Genomic DNA, 24,678 nt, shown 5'->3' with positions numbered 1-24,678 from the left:
CAGGTTACACGCCCATGAAACTAGCCCTGCCTTTCAGATTATGTCATTTACAACCTATCAGTAAAGCTGTTGGTTAAAAAAAATTTTTAAGCTTTTTTGTAATCAGATTTAATTTTCTCAACAAGCAAATACACTCACAATCAGTTCAGTTAAATCAAGTCACACCAAGGGAAGATTTGCTGTAAGTCATCAACCAGCAACTATTAATTCAGCTAATCTATATTGAGAGAAGGGAGAAAAAAGGACCTTGGTGGAGCTCTTCCTATGTGTCAGTCACTGGAGATGTTAAAATAACCCTTGTTTAACTCCTGCTACCAAGCAGGCGAATTGGAAGGATTTAGGGGGTGGAGGGGTAGACTTGATATTGTGTCCTGGTTTCTACGTAATTTCAAAAAGTTACTTGAAACCCTTTTCATGAAGTAAGTGGGGCAGACCTCAGGTTTATTCAAGCTTTCTGCCTTATCCTCCGGCTTCTGGGGAGAGTACGTGCCACCAGGCAGCGGGTCCTTGACCAAGGAACCCGGCCCAGAAGCAGGAGGAAGAGGTGCCCACCTGCTGGCTGCGGAGAAGCAAGAGGTGAGGGAGGGGCGGGGGCTGTGGGGGCGGAGCCTTCGGGGGACGGGACTGTAGGAGGGCGGAGCCGAGGACAAGCGGCTCCGGCGTTAGGACCCGAGAGTGTGCGGGCCCGATGGAGGGTGAGCCCTAGAGGGGGCGAGGCCCAGGCGGTGGCACCGGCGGCCATCTTGAGGCCCCGCCTTCAAGTTCCCACTGCTTCTCTTTCCGCCGCGGCCGTCGAGGTAAGACTGGGCCTGGGCAGAGGCCCGGAAGTCCGCGGTCCCCTGGGTCTCGGGCCGCACGGGAGACACCGCGGGTCCTGCTCCGGGTGGACGCTGAGGCCTACTGCGAGTTCCGCAGGCACGAGCACGGAGACAGCGGCCGCGTCCCGCATCCCTGTTGCCCACTGAGCTTCCTCGAGCGTGTAACCCGGGCGCGCGCTCTCCAAGGGGAAGCTGCGCGTTTCTCACGTGCCCGCTCCGATTATCTAGCTCTGTCCACCTTACGCAGACTCTTCTCGCCCTTGACCCCGCCGCGACTAGAGGTGTGTCCCGGTGTCCTGAGGAGACAGGCCCGCAGCGGGGGCAGCTCCCCGGGCGCCGGCGCTGTGGAGCGGGCTCGGGTGTGAACGCCGGGTCGGGGCTCTGCAGGGGTCTGCGGGTCGTTGCCGAGGGGGTCGTCAGGGAGGTGGGGTCTGAGCGGGCCGTGGAGGAGGGCGTTCGAGGTTGCGGAAATACTAATAGGTAATGTTTGAAAATGGTGCGTATTGCCGGCCGTCTTTTAAGCAGTTCGTAAATTAACTCCTTTCAAGCCGGAGCAGCCCTATCGAATTGGTCGTATTCTATCCCCACTTTACAGACGGGGAAATGAGGCGTGAAAGATTACGTAGTTTGCCCGAAGTCATGTAGTACGTGGGGAAGCCAGGATTGGAACCCGAAGGGTCTGGCTCCAGAACCTTCTCTAAAACCGTTATCCCACAGCATTGAGTGAAGACATCCCGTGGAAACATCCAGGCTATACTAGAAGTATACGTAATTGAGTTTGACTACCTTAAGATGATACCAAGTTAGGCCAGAAAAATACTGTGGGACCACGGAAGACAATTTTGAGAGCCAAGTTGAGGTGTTTGGACTTCATGGATGCTATGGTTTTTTTCCCCAGGGTGGATTAAAAATTCATATATGGGCAAGCCATGTGAGTTTTTATGAAGGAAAAGAGACTATGCTTAGTACACAGTTAAAATGTGGTTGAAGTATATGTGGCCTTTTATTCATCCGTGTTTATCTTTTTGTCAGTTCTCCGTAGTTTCTATTTTAGGAAGTTTTAATGGCATCAAACTTGAAAAACTTATACCGCACAGTATAATTAATTGCATTGCTTTCCGTTTCAGCTACTAGCCTGACAGCGCAGTGGGATTAGCTCTCTGCACCTGTAGGAGCAGCCTGGAGGTGGTCAGGCATTTCTCATCTGTTGGTTAATGTGGGCAAGCCAACTATGTTTTGGTTTTTTTTTCTTTTCCTTTTTTTTTTTTTTTTTTTTGGGATATCAGCCCTGAGCTAACATCTGCTGCCAATCTTCATCTTTTTTGCTGAGGAAGCCTGGCCCTGAGCTAACATCCATGCCCATCTTCCTCTACTTTATATGTGGGACGCCTTCCACAGCATGGCTTGCCAAGTGGTGCCATGTCCGCACCTGGGATCCGAACTGGAGAACCCCGGGCCACTAAGAAGCAGAACGTGCGCACTTAACCACTGCACCACCGGGCCAACACCCATAACTGTATTTTAACACCACTGAACTATATGCTTAAAAATGGTTAAGACAGTACATTTTGTTATGTGTTTTTTTTGTCACAATTTTTAAAAATAAAAAACATAACGACTAACAATATCATGTCGGCCATGTTGTGCCTCAAGATGTGAATTGTATGGGTATCCATTGAGCAGTACGTCAAATAGATTGAAGCCTTGGGCTTCCCTGCGGGATTGGTTTTAGTGGAAGGAAGGAAACAAGGTAGCAGGCTAAGTTTTAATTTCTTGTGTTTAATTAGGATAGTGGCAGTGGGAATTCAAAGAAGGGGTAACTTTAAGACATTTCAGACGTAGATTGGGTAAGATAAGCATGGGTGGAAAGAGAGGCAAAAAAGGAAAGAAAAATGGTTCGAAGATGGGAGATAAAAACTTAATTTTAGATGTGTTGGGTTTTATTAGCCGGTAGCATATTTTGTTAGAAGGGTCCAGCAAGAAATTTAAATTCTGGCACAAATGCTTGAAAATGATCTCGAGATGCAGATTTTGATTTTTCCACTCAGAAGATGTAGTTGAAACTAAGAGTTAGGAGTTAAAGTGTGTGTGTGAAGAGAAAAGGAGAGGGAGATGGGAGGAGAAAGAGAAAGAACGGAAGGGAACTCACATCCTGAGTTTTCACTGAGGAGAGAGTTTGAACAAAAAAGCGTTGGTCAGCAGTGCCGTGATCCCGAGATGTTAGGGAGACCTGTGTAGGTTGTTAAGAGCGAGTGGAGTGGGACCCAAAATGAAGAAAGGGATCAAGTGCAAGAAGTCTGAGAAAATGGTAACAAAAACACAGGCAGAGAGACTCATCAGAAAGAAGGAGGAAAGAATGGGTAAAGATACAGAGAACACAGATTTCTGGAGGTGGATGACATTTAGCTTCAATAAGCAAAGGGAAGAAAAGTCAGATTTGACCATTTGGCCTTTTGGGGGAGTGGACACTTTGTGAATAAAGCTGACTTTGTCTTTGATAGTTTATACCTGATTGGCCTGGCACGTACCATGCACTGAGAGAACCTTTCTTTTCTAAAGAATATTGATGTTCATTGTATTGATGCTCGAGGAAAATTGTGTAACTCGCACTGACACTGAGATTGTTCTGGATTTTTCAGGGCGGAGTGGGTGTTATTCTCCCCTCCTCTGTCACTCCATCTCTCACACCATCTCTCTTCTAGAACCTAAGTGAAACATCTGTCAGACAAATGACGCTTATAAGTTTCTATTTATTTAGTGTATCAGTCACTTCAGTGTCATTCATAAACTCAGTTTTCTCACCAGTTCATCCTTTCTAGCCAGTCAACCCAGTATTCCTAGGTCCTCGTCTCTTCCCTCCTTCTTCCTCCCTGCATTCCAAGTTTGGTCTTCGCGCCTTCGTCAGGCAGGTCTAGGCTTTGTATCTCTCTCTGCTTTTCTAGTCCCCACTCCTGTTTTCTTCGCTCTCAGCAGTTGACCATATCTCATACTTCCAAATTACAGTTTAAAACGTTTTTAAAATTTTTTTTAAAACAAAAACTTTCTTCATAGGAATCTTACTCCAGCAAAAGTTTTTGAGCAACCACTAGGCCTTGTGGCAAAATGGGTCTTCGGGTAATTAGCTTAAGGGCCAAGGTGAAGTGGTGATGCTGTTCCCTCAGCTGTGTTTTCCACGCTGCCATATCCAGGGCAGACAGTCACCACCCTCAAGAGAAGATGATGTCTCTTTTGAGAGTGCGTAGTGTACTCTACATGTGTGCATAACCTTTGTTGTGAAAAGTATGTCCTGTTTATAAAGCATTTGGTCTTTTTCTTTTTCAGGATCATTTACCCTTTGGTGCAGACAAAAAAAGGCAGTAGCAGTTGGATAGTGTCTTAGTGTACCTTATGTGTTTGAAAGTTGAATGAAAAAATCTAATAACTTGGTTTAAAATGTTATTTTTCACATAGAAAAATTTTAGTGAGAAAGGTAATCAGCTAGTCCATCATATCATACATATCTCGTAGTATATCTAGTTGTTAGCTTATGTCATATTTTTTATTGAACCTAACTTTTTTCTTGATTTATAGTTGAAGGTGGTTTCTAAAATGGATGGTTGGGGGAAAAAACTTTAAAAGCTTTGATTTTATGTTTTTAGTTCATCCTACCAATTTAAAAGACATTATTTTAACTTTGTTTTCTTTGGCCACATGGGAAGTATTTGGTTTTAAATTTTAATTAAAGAACATTCAAAGAGCAGAAGAAATAGGCTAGTTGTGGTTTACTAATTTAGTTGAATAACAAAATATAGAAGAACAGCAATAAAGGAGAAGCTAATTTTTAAAACTTTCATATAATTGATGGAAGTTAAAAAAATAAATTATTCATTAATTCAACAAGTAATTATTAGGACCTCTTATGTACTAGATATGTATTCAGTGTACCATATTTTGGGAAAGCAGACATAGTCCCTGCTAGGTTTAAGAAAATAGGATTTCCTTGTAGAATAATTCAGTAAATAATTGTATTCCTTGGTCTCTTGTGTATATATGTTAAAATTATACATGTATCTCTGTTAGTTCCTTTTTAAGAAAGAATCATGAACAAGAATAGCTGAAATTAGTATTCAATAATTAATAACATCTTGTGAGCAATTTGTTGTTTAAGAATTGATCTTTTATAGATTAAAAGCATAAACCTGTGAATAGAAGGTAATTTCTCTGTGTGTAATTGAAATCCCCTAATCCTGTAAAATTAGTTAATCTTAAGAGTGTCTGGGGGAAAAAAAAGAATATTTAAAGACTCTCTGGGAGGCAGGAGAGCATAGCAGCAAAGAGTAGGGGCTCTGAGGTCAGATTTTCTGGTTCAAATCCCAGCTGTCACATGCAAAGCTGAGTATTTAGATTTATTGAGGAGATTACTTAAACATATGATTGAAACTAATCTTATTTAGAATTTTGCAAAGACATTTCCAAAATTAGCTTTTTAAGATTATTGTTACATATCTTTTTAGAGTAACTCTAACATTGCAACTCATCAGCACATGGTAGAATATTTCACTGAGAAGAGCACCAGAGTGGTAATCCCTATTCCTGATTATCTGAGGATTTTTTATTTAATGTATACAGCTTACTGATTTTATAGGGAGGGGAAGGGAATCAGAATCAACAGATACTTATGATAAAGATGGTTTTCCAGGGGTTTTTTTTGTATGTATTATAAAAAATTAATGTGTGGCATTTTAACATTTAAGTTTAAATTATTTATGAAAATTTAAAAGATTTGTTGAAGAGAAAATAATTACCAAAATCGAGAATTTTCCAAGGACAAGCGGCACCTGCAATTCACTTAAAACAGCCTTATGTTTTACTTGTTGGTCTGTTTTAAAAGGAGAAATGTTGATCTGAAAGTCGCATATCACTTTCTCTGAAAAACTCATAGAATGAGAAATTCGATCTGGTTTAGCATATAGAAAAATGCCTGTCACACTGTAAATGTTGGATAAATATTATGTTATTATTATCAAAATCATTATTATTGCACTCCCATTTTCCTCCCATTTTAAAATCAACCGTAATCAGTCATGTCAATTCCTTGACTCCTTTGTTACAGTTTACAGGTAAACTATTAACAATTTTTAATCTTCTAAGCTAAGTAATCAGTTAGTTACTTATTTTATTCTGCCTCTTTCTAAAAAGAATTTGGGGCAGTCCACAAAAGGAAAAAAGAAACTTTTTAATAAATTAGTGATAACATACCAAAGTACTAAAGGTTTCTAAAGTGAGTAACAAGTGTAAATGTGTGCATGAAAGTTTCTTAATATTATTTATCAGAGAAAATTAACATGTGAAAAAATATTGTAGGTGGAAAACAGTTGTATGTTTGGATAAGTTGTCTGAAAACAGTTAGTTTTGTTTCAAATTTTTCAGGAACTAATTCTCTAGAAATTAATGAGATTAATCTTCACTAATAGGAGAAGAATGGCGTTGAAACAGATTTCCAGCAACAAGTGCTTTGGGGGATTGCAGAAAGTTTTTGAACATGACAGGTAACTACCAACAAGATAGGATTTTAGATGTATCTCATTCTGCTTCCATCTATTTGATTCTCTAAGCCCATGAAAGATCATTGTTGCGTGAATTACTGTTTACGTGGAAAAATTCCTGTGGTTTTATCAAAATTACCTAGTCGTGATATTAGTGATTGTAATAAGATATTAGTGATAAAGAACAAATTAAGGATGTGGTACATTTCAGTGCCCATTAGCAAACATGTAATTTAAGATCTTTAGAATTCATTTTTTCTAAAAGCCAATTTGTTATTTCATTCACCTCTTTAGAAATGGACACAATTTTTCTTTTAATAATATTAGTGCTACACTGAGGACATTGCATTTGTTCTCTTACTCTGCTCAAAATGACTATGTGCCATGCAGAGTATAGGCTCAGGTTGCTTAATAGATCAATATGCTAAATTGGCCACATTCCTTCTTTAAGGGCTAAGGGATATTTCTTAAATGTTGGTAGAATCACTTATTCTGGACATTAAATCACTTATTTTATGTTTCCCTCTTGACTAATGAGGGGCATTGATTTTTTTATTGTGGCTGTTAAAATTACAGTGTTGAACTGAACTGCAAAATGAAATTTGCAGTCTATTTACCACCAAAGGCAGAAACTGGAAAGTGCCCTGCCCTATACTGGCTGTCTGGTAAGTGTTATGCATTTGAGTTTTATAAAGGAATTTCTTTTTCTTTTATCTTACTCTTTTATTTTGACTTATTGGTATGCTTTCTGAGCCATTTATAAAAGACTTTAGGCACCTGTCGTACTCTACTCTTACTTTATCCTGAGAATAATTTCAGACCTACTGAATTACATTTATTTCACTTCTTCTAAAATTAGACCAAGTAATTTAGCAGAGAATCTAAAGTTCTGGACTCAATGGCAAAAACTTAGAAAAGTTGTTTACCTATGTTGTACCTACTCAAGAATTTCTGGACTTTACCACCCAAATAGAATAATATTAGGTAAAACCAGAATACCATGATACACTAATTAGAAACCACAGAAAGTAACTTCTTATGGTCTTCTCTAGAATATTTTAATTGGAGTCCATGGATCTTCTCTGGCAATGATCTAGAAAATCACAAAAACATTTAACCTAAGACAGTTCTTAGATTAATACTGTTATAAATCTTATGAGAAAGGGAACTTTAATGTCTTCAGAATTATTTCTAAAAAAAAAAAATTTAATACCAAGCAAGCTTGGTTTTCTGTATTATAAAATGATGAGACTTTATAAATCATTCACAGTATAGCATGAGATAACAATATTTCTTATCTTCAGGTTTAACTTGCACAGAGCAAAATTTTATTTCAAAATCTGGTTATCATCAGGCTGCCTCAGAACATGGCCTTGTTGTCATCGCTCCAGATACCAGCCCTCGTAAGTGTTCTTGTTCCAGAGATCCTTTGTACAAATCTAAATCTTTAAGACTAAGTTATAAGTGGTATAATAGATACACTATATAATTCAGTTCATATTTTTGCTGTTATCTCAATCTTTCAAGTGACATCATGACTCTAGAATACCATGCTATAATTTTTCTCACTGAACTTCACTCATGACATCTCTTAGGAGGGAACAGTTTTGCTATTCCCATTTTGTAGATTAAAACACTTGAAAACAGAGATTGAACAACTCAATTAATACATCATATTGGCACTAGTGTCAAAATAGCACTAAATGCATAAGAAATTTTTCTCTTCCATAGGTAAACTGTCTTGTCATATGGTAATTATGTCTTTTCTCGTCTCTGTTCACCGTCAATCAACAATCATAGTTAAAGTTTTAATATAAATAATTAGAATGTTTACGTTAGAGGAATGAGAATATCCTATGTTTAAGAACTCAACCCATTAGAGAGTTAAAACTTATGTTGTGACTATAGAAGTGTCAGGGAATGGAATTTAAATGGCAACTAAAATTAACTGGAAGTTAAATGGCTGACCTTGGGAAGTAGTGCATTTTCTTTCACAAGCCATATTATGCGAAAGTAAAACATGTCTCACTAGAAATGTAATAAAAAGCTTAATTCAAAATAGCATCAGAAATATAAAATGCCTAGGAATAAACTTTAAAAATATGAAGATTTATTTATTTTTTTAAAAAAACATGAAATTTGCTAAAGATTGTAAATTCTGAAGACTTGAAGAAATGGAAAAATGCCGTGTTCCTGGATGGGTAGACGGAGTATTATGAAGAGGTCATTTCCCTCATATTACTCTATATATTACTATAATTGTATTAAAAATCCCAATGGTTGACTTTTTAACTATATGCAAGTATATAAAATAAAACCTAATAAAAAAAAGAATATAAGAAAATCTCGTTGGGGAATGAGTAAATAGGGGAAGTATGGATGAAATGATATTAGAGTACATAAGAAGACGTTTCCCTTTCAAAATAGTGAATTGAGCACAAGCATTTGTCTCCCTTCCCTTCTAAGACCACAGTGGTAAGGAGAATTCAAGAGGGTTGATGATGGGGGAGGGTCATCAGAGAAGGAATCTCAACATGTTTCTGAAAGATGAAAAGAGGATATAAGCCCTTTGACAGGTAAAACAGAGTGAGGGCACATACATCCAGAGTCCGTACGAGGGCACTTCAACAAAGAAAGCCAGTGTGCCTTTCCTTGACAGTGAATACCCCAGCCTGGAAGGGCATTCCCTTTCTCACCTCATTGAGTAGAACTACTCACATGGCCCCATTCAAGAGGGCCAAGACATAATGCACCCCAAAAGGCAGAGAGCCCACAATATTTGGTGAACAGCCCTAATGCAAATGAACTTTCAGGTTCATTTAAAAGTGTGTTATTAAACATGGGCCATCACTATCGAGTAGATGAAACCACAAGATTTTTCCTTGGTAGGTGGCTGCAATATTAAAGGAGAAGATGAGAGCTGGGACTTTGGCACTGGTGCTGGGTTTTATGTGGATGCCACTGAAGATCCTTGGAAAACTAACTATAGGATGTACTCTTATGTAACAGAGGAGGTAATTTAATTTAATTTTATTCTGTAATTATTAATTGATGATTGCCAGAAGTTTGATTTTGGACACAAAGTCCTTCCAGTACTGAGAATTTTAAACTAGGCTTTGGTGTTGTTGAATCTATTTGGTACATATTTATTAATTACTTTAGTGAAAATTCCTAAGTTTACTAGTACTATAGTCTTTTTTTACTGCAATTCAACTTAACATGAAGTACAATTTTAAAGAGTTTAATAATTATATCGATACCCATATGTACTACCCAGGTTATGCAAAGAAAATAGTATATGAAAAAACTTACATTTCTCTGGCAGCTGGTTCATTCAGACATATTTTACAGTGTTAACCAAGGCTTAGTCAGAAAGGATAAGTAAGTGATAAGCATTGCTTCTTTCAATAATATTTATATTCAGTTTATGCATTTTTCTAAATTTTATATGATTTTGTTAATTTTATGTGATGTTTTGTATATCATAAAATCTCAGAAACAATAATATAAAATTTTAATTACCCATAATTCTATCAACTCAAACAACAACTATGTTTTGTATGTTTTAGTATAGTCCACGCTTTTTTGGTATGACTAATTTTAATATAATTGTAAAACTTTTTGTTGTTCTTTTTTTAATTGTATAAAATAAATATTTTCAAATCTAATCTATCTGTAACAGCTTTAATAATTGCATAATATTCTGTCATATGCCATAATTTACATTTTCCTAATGTAGGATATTTATGTATATACATATATTTTTTACCATAATAAATTTTACTGCATTGATTATCTTTGTGTATAATTTTTTTTCTATTCCAAGGACTTTCCCCTTAGAATACATTCCAAGAAGTGAAATTGCTAGGTCAAAAATTCAGAACAATTTAAAGGTTCTTTCTGCATCATCATCTTAAGTTGCTTTCCTAAGGAGGATTTACCATATATTCTCCAGTGATATATTAATAATCATGGTCTACCGGAGTTTTTTTTATCTTTACTAGTTTTAAAGATTTTATTTTTTCCTTTTTCTCCTCAAAGCCCCCCGGTACATAGTTGTATATTCTTCGATGTGGGTCCTTCTAGTTGTGGCATGTGGGACGCTGCCTCAGCGTGGTTTGATGAGCAGTGTCATGTCCGCGCCCAGGATTCGAACCAACGAAACACTGGGCCGCCTGCAGCGGAGCGCGCGAACTTAACCGCTCGGCCACGGGGCCAGCCCCTACCGGAGTTTTTTTTATCTTTACTAGTTCAAACTGTTGTAAGACTGTGATTTAGAAGTGTTAATTCTGTAATTATTTTATATGACTTTGTAAAAGTCTCAACTTATTTCTCTCATATCTTTTGTCACACTGTTAAATTCTCTCCAGCTTCCCCAACTCATAAATTCCAATTTTCCAGTGGACCCCCAAAGGATGTCTATTTTTGGCCACTCCATGGGAGGCCATGGAGCTCTGATTTGTGCTTTGAAGAATCCTGGAAAATACAAAGTAAGATTACCTAAGCTTCTTGTAATGAATATTTCTCTTTGATAATATAATATTAGGAACTTTCAAAGATTGAAATTAGGATATTATTGTTTTAGTATTGGGAGTAAACTTTTCTACTGTTGGAATTTCAAGGTGTTGTGGGGGAAGACTATTAAATTTGACCACACAAGGTATAATACAGAAGTAGGAACTCTATCACAGTGGTCTACTAGAAATATTATAAAGCAATTTTTGTTGCTTCTATTCAAACTGTAATTTTCCAGGTATTTTTTTTTCTTGAAGGTTATTCTTGGTGAACGTTATGGTGGCAGTATGTATCATTTACTTATATTTTTATTAGGAATATCTTTGTAAAGTTGACTGACGTTCTCGGGTACAAGAAGATATTTATGATTTGTAGAAGTTTAAGAAATCTCTGATCTTAATGCCTCTGATGAAAATTGGAATGCAACTTGATTGAAAAATATCACTTTCAGCCTTCTCATTCATTTATTTGAAACTTTATAGCTTTACATGTGTTTAATGAGCCACGTTGGAATAAGCACCGTATGTAGAATGTCATAGTGGACAGAGCAGCATGCCATAGTGTTGAAAAAGGAAATGTTGAGGCAATGATTATCTTAGGGTTGCTTCTGTCTTTAAAATCACAGGGCTATCAGAAACCTCAAGATTTTTTTAAGCCATTTCCTTCCCTTAGGAACAAGTTCTTAATCATTTCAGGTGTGCCACTGAGAAATGAGAATATTTCTCATAGCAGTTTCTTGCTGTGGCACCAAATATTTTTCTTTGGTAAGGTTTATTATACAGTTAAATTAATTCATGGGATGACAGTGGGTTTTCAAAATAAGAGTTTATTTCCCATTTTTTTTATGTAAGGCAATCAATTTGTTGTGTTTGAGGGAGAAAATCAAATTTATTTGGAGTTTTTGTCCTTTAAGAAAACTATTAGACATTAGTAAACATATACATTGATAAGAACTCTGAAACTGAGAGTCCATCTCTGTACCTTATCCTGTAAAAAACAACATTGCACAGAACATAAAATTGGATTAACAGACACTTGATCCTGTCCAAAACGATTTGGCATAGACCAATATGTTCATGGACATTTTGAGCTGGACAAAATGTCCTGCAAGGGAAAATTGTGTTAAAAATTCTGCCATATTTAAGCACTTTTCTCAGTACTTTCTTTGCACTAAGAGAAATAATGTGTCTCGGATTTAATAACGTGTTCACAAAGGTAGGCGTGAACTGTTTTATGTTACTATTCATCAATTTTAAGTGGAAAAAATGAGTAGAAAGTCTGATCATAAACTTTCATTTGTGCCTTATTTAATGAAAATGTAATGTATTGCTTCATATTATTTTAGCACCTAGAGTTTGTTAGCTGTCTTAATCGAACACACAGAAGATGTACCTTGGAGAGGCCTACAATCTAAGCCTGTAATATAGCAGAAGGAAAATTGTTCACAGGGGTTTTCATGGCAAGTCAGAGTTTATAAACAAGGTCAAATAAACTTCTGAGTTTTTAAGCAAGTTGCAAATATCTGTTCACATTTGATTTAGCAAAATATAACTTGTTTTTAAATTTCCTTTGTTTCTGAAGTCTGTGTCAGCATTTGCTCCAATTTGCAACCCAGTGCTGTGTCCTTGGGGCAAAAAAGCCTTTAGTGGATATTTGGGAACAGATCAAAATAAATGGAAGGTATGTACTGGGTGGCTGTCTTCATACTCATTAAGTTTTCAGATTTGTTGAAAAGCAACAGACTACAGATGTGGTATTCCTAGCTCACTCAGGTTAAGGATCCAGAGCTAAAACTAATTAGCAAAAGTGTATACATATAACAATAACAAAAAAAAACATTTTCCGATTGAATTATGGCAGATATTCTGAGGCTACATTTTTTTTTCTGATAATGATTAATTTACATGTTTATTTCTAAGTTAACATTACCCAGAAATACCACTTATTATTACTAAATTTAGTTTTGCCTCTTGTTAAGTATGTGCTCAGTTATACAGTAGGAGCCACAAGGCCTGACTTTTTAATATTTGTGTGTCTGTTTCAAAATCCAGCATCTCTCAGATTTAGATTTTAAATTAAATAAAGACTTTAAAAATAGATATTGTGTAATGTATGTTTATATGAACATTCCCAGTGTCAAGATTGCTTTCTCAAGCAAAGGAGCAAATGCTTCAAAATGAAAATTAAAATGTCCCTTTCTCCTGGGACTCTTTTTACTCTTGTGCAGAAGTGGGCTATTTGCAAATTCCACCAAGAGTTTGAGTATTTTGCAGATGAACTCCTCATCACGTGCATGTTAACAAGTAGAAGATATTTGAGTGGAAAAATAAAACCTTTTTTTGTCTTATTGTTGTATGTTTAAGATTATTTACACATGGACTCCCATTTTATTTAAGATTGGTCACTGAAATTCTAACAGACTGGAGGGTTAATCCTTTAGTCACTAGATTAGAGTTTTGTTTTGGCTTGGATTTTTATTGTATTGGAAGAATGCTGAAAATAATTACTATTGAGTACTTTGAGAACTGACAGTGCAGGTATATCAGTGTTTTGAGCCCTCGCATGTGCAGAGTCTGTGAGGGGTTCTGAGACTTTATGTCATGAAGGTGATGACCCTTTCTCATCCACACGGGACTTATGGTCTAATGGTAGAGTTGGCTAAAAGACCAACTGATTGGAAGAGGGAGGGGAGAGGTAGAAGCATGGGTAACCTATAAAGGAATCTCATTATATAAGTTTTCTCCAAGTGACAGTAGATTCTATTATTTTATGCTGTGGTTAGGCTATTATTTAATTTACTGTTGGAATAAGGAGGCTATGCAGAATTATCAAATCAGAACTTAGAACTATTTGGACTTTAAAAATCCCCTTCCACTGTCCCCTTTTAAAATTAAAGAAAGCAAGTCGTAAAAAGCATGATACTTTAGAAGGAGAAATTTTTTGGTTTTTGTTTGTCTTGATTGATGCATCAAAGTTGTGGTTAGTGAATATATATGAATAATGAAGAATATTTAAAGATGGATGGTAAAATGTGAAATTTTAGCTCCTCAGATTATACATTTGAGGAATTGATAATATTATTCAGATTATTCAAATCAAGTCTTCCTGAAAGCTCGTGGCAATAGCAGAGTTTGGTGCCGTTCAAAAGACTGCAGAAGAGAGAGCTGAATGTGTTTATGTCTGGAATTAGAGCCAGAAGAAAAGAGGAAAAAATAAAATAAACTGTTTATTTGAAATAGAGAATATGTAGAAATAGAAAAAGCTAATGGAGTTAAAAGAAATAATTTGTGGAGAGATTTACAAACAAAAAAATTATGGGTATTTTTGGAGTTGAGAGGTGATTAAGAACTTTAAAGGTTTAGAAGAAAAAAGACTGTACTCTGAAGAATGCTTGAGATACAGAATTCTTGCCACTGGGCTACGACTGCTTGAAAGTGGGGAAGAGGCTATAATTGGGAAATAGAATTCTGAAGACCTTATAAATAAAAACCAGGCAAGCCAACGTAAAAGCATATTTCCAATTTAATCAGCCTTAGAGCTTAAATGACTTTAAATCCCTATTTGGTTCTAGTCTAGTATGTTGTGGAGTGGACACTTTTAAATTTTTTTTCAGTATTTCTCCTCTTTTTATAGGCTTATGATGCAACCCATCTTGTGAAGTCCTATCCAGGTTCTCAGCTGGACATACTAATTGATCAAGGAAAAGAGGACCAGTTTCTTTCAGATGGACAGTTACTACCTGATAACTTCATAACTGCCTGTACAGAAAAGAAAATCCCTGTTGTTTTTAGATTACAAGAGGCAAGTACTAGGAAACCTTAGCTTATTATAAATAACTAAAAAAGCAAGATTCTGCAGTACTTTCTTAATTTTATTTTAGATTTAGCAAGCCACCTCTAGTAAGATTTTTTTTAATTATAATAAGACGCTTAAAGTGAAAGCTTTCGTATTAAGTTAATGATACCTAAGAAGAAATTCCATAGAAATAGGAAAGGTTTGGGTATTGAAAAGTATTTACAATTTTCTGTCCCACTATAAAATCAGTGAATAAGAAATTTAATGCTTCAATAGTACTTGATCTTCAGCATTACTAGATATATCTTTCTTTACACACGCAGCTATTTTTGCAGTAGAATAAAAAGGACAAGCTTCCACCTTAACTACTCTTCACTTTATGTACACAGCTCACTTAGCCTCACACACACATATGCACTCTGTATTGTTTGAGTTAGATGCTAATCTATCTCTTGTGCTACTTGGTGTTTCTAGTTGTTTAAGAATAATTACTGAATTTTCATTTTAAATTTTCCTTAACTTAGGACTATTGACTACTACTCACCTGACTCTATGCTAATACAGTTATAATTAAAGAAATTCTGCTTTTATTTTTTAAAAGTTATTTATTCATAACCTTTAGAACATAATATAAACAAACTATTTCAGGATAAAAAGTGAACACAAAATTGTACATGATGGTGATTTTTAAAAACATTTTTATTTATGTTTAAGGGTAATGTCAAGCACGTTGATCTAAAACATGTAATTATAATGATAAATATTCAGAGTAATCTAGATCAATGTGCAATGTGGTACCTTTCAGTTTACAAAATGTTTTCACAGCATTAGCTCATTTTATCCTTGTATGACCAAATGAGAGACTGAATTTCCGATCCTGTCCATATGTTTTTTTTAATTCAACTTTTTTTATTATGGTAAAACACGATATATAAAATTTATCATCTTAACTATTTCTAAATGTACACTTCAGTGGTATTAAATATATTCATAATGTTGTGCAACCATCACTACCATCCGTCTCCATAACTCTTTCCATCTTGTGAAATTGAAACTCTGTACCCATTAAACACTAACTCCTCATTCCTACCTACCCCCAGTCCTTGACAACCACTATTCTGCTTTCTGTCTGTATGATTTCGACTAGTTTAAGTATCTCATATAAGTGGAATCATACAGTATTTGTCTTTTTGTGACTGGCTTATTTCACTTAGCATAATATTCTTCAGGTTCGTCCATGTTGTAGCATGTGTCAGAATTTCCTTCCTTTTGAAGGCTGAATAATATTCCATTGTATGTCTATACCACATTTTACTTATCCATTCATCTCAATGGACACTTGACTTGCTTCCAAATCTTAGCTGTTGTGAATAATGCTGGTGTAAGCGTGGGTGTACAAGTATCCGTTCACATCCCTCCTTGCATTTTTTTTGGGTGTATAGCCAAAAGTGGAATTTCTGGATGAGATGGTGATTCTATTTTTCATTTTTTGAGGAACCTCCATACTGTTTTCCATAGCAGCTGTACCGTTTTACATTCTTGCCAACAGTGGACAAGGGTTCCAATTTCTCCACATCCTTGCCAACACTTCTTTTCTTTTTTTGATGGTAGCCATCCTAATCGCCATGAGGTAGTATCTATCTCATTGTGGTTTTGATTTGTATTTCCCTGATGATTAGTGATGCTGAACATCTTTTCATATGCTTATTGGCCATTTGTTTATCTTTGGAGAAACGTCTAAGTCCTTAGCCCGTTTTTGCATTGAGTTGCTTTTCATGTTCACGAAGTCCAGTTTCACTCTTGTTGTTGGTTGTGCCTTTGGTGTCATTTCCAAGAAATCATTGCCAAGTCCAGTGTCATGGAACATTTGCTATACATTTTCTTCTAAGACTTTTATAGTTTTAGGACTTAACATTTAGGTCCTTGAGCCCTTTTGAGTTAATTTTTGTCTAATTTAGGTTAGCTTAAGGATCCATTCTTTTGCATGTGGATATCTAGTTTTCCCAGCACAATCCGTTGAAGACTGTCCTTTTGCCGTTGAATGGTCTTGGCACTCTTGTCAAAAATCATTTGACTATGTATGCAAGGGTTTGTTTCTAGGCTTGCTGTCCCATTGATCTCTGTATCTATGTATGCGAGTACCACACTGTTTTGACCACTGTAGTTTTGTAGTAAGTTTTGAAATCTGGAACTATGAGTCCTCCAGTTTTGTGCTTCCTTTTCAAGATTGTTTTGGCTATTTGGGGTCCCTTGAGATTCCACATGAATTGTAGGATGGCTTTTCTATTTCTGCAAAAAATGTCAGTGGAATTTTGGTAGGGATTGCATTGAATCTGTAGGTTGCTTTGGGTAGTATTGATGTCTTAACAGTATTAAGTCTTCCAATCCATGAACATGGGATGCGTTTCCATTTATTTGTGTCTTTAATTTCTTTCAGCAGTGTTTGTAGTTTTCATTGTACAGTCTTTCACCTTCTTGGTTAATTCCTAAGTATTTTATTCTTTTTGATACTGTTGTAAATGGGAGTTGTTTTTGTGATTTCCTGTTCAGATCGTTTGTTGTTAGTGTATGGAAATGCTCCTGATTTTTGTGTGTTGAGTCTGTCTTGCTGCTTTGCTGAATTCATTTATTGGCTCTAACAGTTTATTTTTGGAATCTTTAGGGTTGTCTACTATAAGATCATATCATCTGCAAACAGATAATTTTACCTCTTCCTTTCCAAATTGGGATGGCTTTATTTCTTTTTCTTGCATAATTGCTGTGGCTAGAACTTCCAGTTCTGTGTTGAATAGAAGTTGCCAGGGGCTGGTTCAGTGGCATAGTGGTTAAGTTTGTGCACTCTGCTTCGGCAGCCTGAGGTCCCAGTTTGGACCCAGGTGCAGACCTGCATACTACTTATCAAGCCATGCTGTAGCAGGTGTCCCACATAAACCATGGAGGAAGATGAGCATGGATGTTAGCTCAGGGCCAGTCTTCCTCAGCAAAATTAGGAGGATTGGTGGCAGATGTTAGCTCAGGGCTAATCTTCCTCAAAAAAAAAGAAGTTGCTGATGTGGGCATACTTATCTCGTTCCCAAACTTAGAGGAAAAGCTTTCAGTATTTTACCATTAAGTATAATGTTCACTGTGGGTTTTCATATATGGCTCCTGTTGGTCTGTTTTACAGATGAGGAGACAGGCTCAGAAAAGAACCTACTTCTCTAAGGTCACACAGCTAGTTTATGGTAGAACCAGGACTGGAAGCAAGGTCATTTAACTGCAAATACTGTCCTGCTGTCATCTGTTTAACCGTTCCCAAGCACGGTGGAGGAGTGCTCCTGAGGAGCAAAGGGATGGAATTAGAGCCAGCACAGGGAGAAATTGTGCATGGCCTGCCATCTGTCTTATCTTTTGTAGCAGATCTAAGCAATCTCCCTGTTTTTTGAATCTCCCTGATATTTTAAACATGTAAACAATATGTATATCATGTGGAAAAAATTTCAAAAACCAATACATTCTATCTACTTTGTTGTCTCTGAGTATCTATCCTTAAATAAGAATTTTTTTAGATTAATGTGAACATTTATCACTAGAATTACGTTTTAGATCAGTAACCCACTTTGAGAATCCGGATACCAATTTGATTATAAATACAGCAGTGGGTTTAACTATGGTAACTATAGCTCTATGTGAGGTAACAAACCATGTTTTTTCCTAAATGACTTAACTTCTTGGCACTAGCAGTGTCGGATGCCTCTTCTGCTTTCCTCGAGGCTGTACCAGGAAGTTCTGTTGTTGCTACCAACTGCAAAGTTTCAGCTGCCAGCAAAAGACTGAAAGGTTTCTAGGGTTTGTCATAAAAATGCTGTAGAGTTAGAACACTGTTGAAATTCTTGGAAGGAAAAAAATAAATCAACTTTTTATTTCTAGAATGCTTATATCCCAAGCAACTAAAAAACACAGTTGGCTATACTTAATGAGGAATGAAACAAAGCATTCAATTCTTTTTTAAAAAAGTGAGAAAGTATTGACATCACTAGTCACAATCTTTAGATCAGGCACAAGTTTTCAGTCACTTTTGCTCCAGCAAGGTCAGGTTAAGGATGAACTGCACAATCTGAAGCAGATCGTGTTTAGGTTTGTTGTGATTGAATGAGAAACTCTGTGGACATGCCTGGGCAGGGGCTGCAGAAGGCTGCTTGCAGATCTTCAGGCCAGCTTCCACCGACTTCAGATTGCTCGGGGCTGAGAGTCTTATCATCTGCTTTATCATTTGATTCTAAGCACAGTATAGCTGTGTTTCTTTCTGAAATGGGAGCTGTGAAGAATTAAATAAGCTGAAAATAATAGAGGGTATATATAAGTAAATGATCTGAGGAGAAAGAAAGAAAATTAATACAACTATGTACATGGTTTACCCAACTTCATTCCTTTACCTCTATTTAATAGTGTTAAATGTCCACAATCTATATTTATACTGTCAACTGTCAGAAAAAAATTGAGAGGGAGAGGTAGTGCATAGGGATATTTATTTGGTTGTTACTTCATATAATTTTTCTGTTTTGGCTTTAGTGAATCTAAATTGAAAAGCACTAGGTAGTAGAATTCTGATAGCTAATACGCAAAGATCCAACGTTAGTCTGAAGTGGAGAGGCCTAGTATGTCTTATTTTTAGTTATTGAAGTTACATAGTGAAGGAAAAATTTTAGTGACCTAATGCTAACTTCTAGAAACCTCGAAACAAGGCTGTACTACCTCCTTAAGTATTAGGCCCTTTTTGAAGAATCACAGATTGTTTTGGCTTCTGGGTCTGCCTGTTAGAGAAGAGTAAGAACATGGCACAGAATTCCAGAAATGCAGGGATCTCGCATTCATTTCTGTATCTTCATGCTTAGCTTAATTATCTAGCACATAGACTCTCCAGAAGTGCTTATTAAATAAGCAAATGAAGACCTTTCACCAATCCTCTTCTTTGTCCTCAAAAAGACTTGGTAACCGGGGGATTCATATTTTAGCTCTCCTAATTGAATCTGGAAAATATGTGGGAAAACACTGCCTGTTAGAATAAATGCTCATCATAACTGCTGGAGCATTGCTGCTTTTTTGAGAATTGAGTGAAGAATAAAAGAATGCGTTCATTTATTTTTATACCCTAACAGTCAGTGTTTTGCTACTGAGGATTTTTCCATTTCCAGTGTGAGGTAGAAGAGGAAAGTAGGGCCCTTTCAAGTGTCACTAAATAGACATAATTGCACAAGCCACTTAATGTACCAAACCAACTCAAAGAATTTAATGAAGGCAGCTTCCCCCATTTAATAATATTGGTAAATAGAACTTGAAACTAGTCAAGAATGACACAATTAGCTTTAACTATGTAAGCGTCTTCTGTCTACCAGAATGCCAGTACTTCAGATGTGTTCTCTTGCCTTTATGTTGACGTTTTAAAAAATCTTTCTTGGTCCCTCATGACAAGCATTTTCTATTTTCTCGTAAAGATGGATCTTCCATTAAATATCATCATGGAAGTTAAGGACATTTGACTTGTATTTTAGATAAAATGCACTGTTATTCTTGCAGTTCACCCCTGAGAGGTCAAAACTGTCACTTTGGTTTAAACTGGGACTTCTCTAATATGATAATAATAATAATAAATAACAGTAATAATGGTGGCTACCCACTGTGTACCTGAAACTGTGCAAGGCTCTGAACCTTCGTGAAACTAAGCATAAAAATACAGCATACTCAGTCACATTAGAGTTTTTGTTCCACAGGTGTTTTGAGGCATCTGTTTTCTTGCATCTGTGCCTATTTTCAGATCCATCTTTTCATGTGTGAAAAATGACAGGTACTACCTGGTAGTATATTTCACAGGTTTTGTGGCCTGAAAATCATGGGCCTGTTTAACTTCTTAACAATGCAAGAATTACATGAGTGAAAAATGTTTTTCTTCAAGTTTTTCTTTCTTTCTTTTTTTCTTCTTCTTCTTTTTTTTTTTGCTAAGGAAGCTTCACCCTGATCTAACATCTACCAGTCTTCCTCTTTTTGCATGTGAGTTGCCACCACAGCATGGCCACTGACACACAGGTGGTGTAAGTCCGCGCCTGGGAACAGAACCCTGGCCACTGAAGCAGAGTGCACTGAACTTAACCAGTAGGCCACTGAGTCTGGCCCTTCAAGTTTCTTTCTTTCTATAAGAGACTGTCCTTCAGCTCTAAATTTAATTAACTGGGACTGGTCTAATCACTGAGAGGTGTGAAACCAAATAATTCCAAGGCTCAGCCTTAATTTTGACAGTGTTCCCGTCAGATTCACTTCTGTTTGGTCACGAAGAAGAGGACAGATTGCTTTTAAGTTACTTTGATGACTTTAAGCCAGAACTCTTTATTAACTGCTGTTCCCAAGACATACATTGCATACCTCTGAAAGTAAGAGGTTGAGAACATTTACTGATTCATCAAAAACCTTAGGGATTTGCCCCGTTCCCTGAAACCCAGGTAATGTTTTTATTAGGTCTATTTTTGTTTCTTAAGTGCTTAGGAAAATGTCCATTTTCTCCCATCAGAGACCATTCCTTAGATTAACATAAAACTTTAAAAATTTTTCTTAGACTTTTATTTCAGTCTGTTTCACCTTGTGTTTTAATTGTTTGGGGAGGTGAGGGGGTCCCAAAAACTATCTGTGTTTAACACCCTTACATTCTTCTCACCTTAACTTTTTTTTCTTTTTCCTTTGGAAACTACTTGTTATCTGGTACTCAGAGGACACCCCAAGGAAGGATTGCCCCTCCATTTGCCTGTGTCAGGGGTTTTAATTGACTAGATAGATTGAGATCTCTTTCAGCTCAACTGCTTGGCACATTACGTCTTCTCTCTGTTACATGGTAGTTTTCAAAAGAATTTACTGACTTTTTACCCAGTTTGGTTTGTGGCTAAGGAATGTCAGGGTTTAATGAATTATTCCTTTTTCCTCAAAGATATGATAATACTTTTACTGTGTAGGAGGTGGAATTCTTAATGTGATTTATAATAGCTGTGTTTGACTTCCTGAACAATGGTGAAGCATTTTTGAGTTCTTTCTCTGTATTGTTAAATGTGTGCTTTTTTGTGTGTTTTGATGTTCTCTATCTTACTGATGTTAGTTTCTTTTGTGAGTTGGAACTTCTTGCCCATGTTTCTAAGCTCTCTAAATTCTGAATCTTTTAGTTCTTACTGATATGACCACGTTTACTCTGTGCATTTAATCATTGTGTTATTTCCTCTCTTTGCATGTTAATGGCAGCATGTAGAAACTAGGCTATGCAGAATGTTTAGTTTTTCTTCAGTTTTTGCTCTTCTTTTAATATTCAGTGAAAATGTTGAAGTATAAGTATAATCTTGATTTTGATTAAAACCTTCCTCATAAGGTTTTGACTATTTACAAGCAAATTAAGTGACATGAGAGATATTTAATGTCCCTAATATTGATGTTTCTGAATGGTAGATAAATGTCTCACCATCTCTCTCTTTTGTCTTCTAGGGTTATGATCACAGCTACTACTTCATTGCAACCTTTATTGCTGACCACATCAGACATCATGCAAAGTACCTGAATGCATGAAAAACTTCAGATAAAAGAGTCTTTTCAAGATGATAAAATTGTAGTAAACATAATTGCAGGGGGAAAAGATTTCAAAACATTGGATTTCATACTGCTGAAAACGCTTCACTCAGTAGTTGAATCACCTTCTGATATAGGAAACCTGATTCTGATTTAAAAAGTTATTTTACCAGTGTTCATAAAATACTTAATACTTTACAGCTTTTTTGAGTTCATTTGGAAATCATTGTTATATTGACCTCAGGTCACAGAATATGAATGTAATCCCATTCAAATCATAGAATACAAACTCTGGAGCAGAGGGTTTAAAAGTAATTTAGCCTAAACTGCTCACCTTGCCAGACTTTAACCTATGAAGGCATAGACTGTTCTTCGTCATGTTCATTGTTATGTATAATCTCTAGTGTCTAGCAACTGCTTGGCTTCTAGTAGGCATTTAATTAAATATTTGTTAGTTGTTGAATAAGGAGGTAGGTTCAGGAAGGTTAAGTGAATTCCCCATCATTATACAGGAAATGGAGTTATTTGTGGGATGGCTAAGATTAGAAGCCAGATTTCTTAAACCCAATCCAGTGATATTTCTCTTCTTATGTACTTCGGTCTTATATATTGAGCCAAATAAATTTGTGGACATTGTTTTTGAGCATCTCTCAAGAGACAAAAATTAAATAATAAGATTCAATCTGATCATAGCTGGATGAGAAAATGTTTCATATGTTACTATAAACACAGATTTTTTTCCTTTAGTTACACACAGAAATTTAGCTCGATGAACACGCCAAGAGTAATCATTACAAAAGTAATCATTACAGAAGAGATTTGTAAATATCAAACTGTGTTCCTTTAAGAACATAATTGGCAAACTTTTGAAACACAAATAAAATCTGATTGTTTTAAAGAAATGTATTTTTCTGTTAAACAGCACAAAGGTTATACATTTTAAACATTACATAAGAATGCATATTACATGGAAATTGAAGAAGACGTCAGGTTCTTAAAGTTATAAAACTAGTACTATTTAAATGTTAATTGGATTGTACTAAAAAATTGAAAATGAGTATGATTTAAATAGCAGTAGTGGAGACTGAGCCCTGTAATGAGCTCCACGCGAAGGGGTCTAGTCTAACCAGTCTGTGTCCTCTAAGAAGGAAAACCGCTTATGAATTTTTTGCATGTTGTTGGTAATCCTTTGTAAAGAAAAACATTCTGGTCCTGAGATGATTGTGTTAATCAGGGAAGAACTAGTAGGAGATGCATACATTAAGAGGAGTTGGCTCATGTGAGTGCAGTAAAGACAGAAGCCTTCAGTTACAACGCAGAATTGACTGCCAAGGATATCTAGGAGGCCGTAAATTTGAGTTTGCTTTTCTGTGCTGCAAATACTGGCCTGGGCGGACATGAATTCTTACATAGGTCTAAGTGTGTACGATGTTTTCCCTCCCAGAAAAAATTCTCTCTCAAGGTCTCTCATGTTATAAGGAACCGTCTCAACAACTTCATAGTAAACAACCACCTAAGAATGACCTCCCCATACTAGTTTTGTCTGCTTCTGAAAGTCCCCTGACAGAATCAGGTATGAAAGGAGGTAAAGGAATTGACAGATTTCCTGGGTTATAAATGTTGTAAAACCCTCTTTAAGATCTCTTTAAGAAACAATACAATACAGTGAAGCCACCATTAAGAGTAAGAAGGCCAGCCATAAAGTGGGTGGAGATGCTTACAATATATATATCTGACAAAGAACTTGTATCTAGAATATATAAAGAACACCCACAAATTCACTTAAAAAAAAGATAAACCAACAGAATGAGCAAAAGATTCAAATGGGTACTTCACAAAATAGGATATAAGTATGAGTAATAAACATGAAAATGTGCTTAATAAGACCAGGGAAATACAAATAAAAACTGTAGTAAAATGCCACAACACACCCACCTGAACGGCTAGTTAAGATAGCAGAAATCCCAAGTATTAGCAAGGCTGTATGGTGACCTGCTAATGGGAGTGTAACTGGCAGGGTCTGCTGAGATGGAATACACACATACGTCTAACCCAATGATTCTCCTCCAAGGTAGGCCCAACAGAAACGTGCATATAAAACCAGTACGAGAATGCCCATAGCACTACTCATAATAGCCAAAATCAAGAAACATCCAAATATCCATCTACAATTGAATGGTAAAATTGGAGTATATCCGTACATTATCCATACATTGGGACAGTCTACGTTAATGAAAATGAACACACCACAACTAGATGCAGCAACATGGAGGGGTCTCAAATATAATCCTGAGTGAAAGAATCCAGGCCAAATTATATACTGTATAAATTGTTTTATACCATTTCATGTAAGGTTCCAAGCCAGGCAGAACTGATCTGTGGCGTTAGAAGTCAGGATGGTGTCACCATAGCAGGAGGAGGAGTGGGGCCCTAGGGGAGGTGATTGCAGG

General features: G+C 36.5%; 1 protein-coding gene across 4 annotated transcripts; it reads left to right on the top strand.

Moving 5' to 3' along the window:
• The first annotated feature begins 650 nt into the window (after positions 1–650).
• ESD (esterase D) lies at positions 651–23,126 on the top strand. 4 transcript variants are annotated; one of them, XM_046664791.1, is made up of 9 exons: positions 651–797; positions 6,272–6,346; positions 6,920–7,008; positions 7,648–7,746; positions 9,233–9,357; positions 10,714–10,833; positions 12,440–12,538; positions 14,492–14,659; positions 22,148–23,126. In XM_046664791.1, the coding sequence occupies exons 2-9, from the start codon at positions 6,279–6,281 to the stop codon at positions 22,226–22,228; spliced, it is 849 nt and encodes a 282-aa protein (XP_046520747.1). In that variant the 5' UTR covers positions 651–797; positions 6,272–6,278; the 3' UTR covers positions 22,229–23,126. The 4 variants fall into 4 exon arrangements, with proteins under 4 accessions (XP_046520747.1, XP_046520748.1, XP_046520749.1 ...); XM_046664792.1 differs by lacking the exon at positions 651–797 and adding an exon at positions 804–1,099; XM_046664793.1 differs by lacking the exon at positions 651–797 and adding an exon at positions 1,160–1,298.
• The last annotated feature ends 1,552 nt before the right edge of the window (positions 23,127–24,678 follow it).

The sequence above is a fragment of the Equus quagga genome, chromosome 6 (assembly GCF_021613505.1).
Source record: "Equus quagga isolate Etosha38 chromosome 6, UCLA_HA_Equagga_1.0, whole genome shotgun sequence".
NCBI classification, from domain to species: Eukaryota; Metazoa; Chordata; class Mammalia; order Perissodactyla; family Equidae; genus Equus; species Equus quagga.
Note: the sequence above shows the minus strand (reverse complement) of the source record. Positions and strands in the feature narration are given on the sequence as shown.

Coding starts and splice junctions, on each gene's coding strand:
- ESD (XM_046664791.1), top strand. CDS start 6,279: ATGGCGTTGAAACAGATTTCCAGCAACAAGTGCTTTGGGGGATTGCAG. Junction 7,009..7,647: donor TGCCCTATACTGGCTGTCTG/GTAAGTGTTATG, acceptor TCTTATCTTCAG/GTTTAACTTGCACAGAGCAA. Junction 10,834..12,439: donor AGAATCCTGGAAAATACAAA/GTAAGATTACCT, acceptor TTGTTTCTGAAG/TCTGTGTCAGCATTTGCTCC.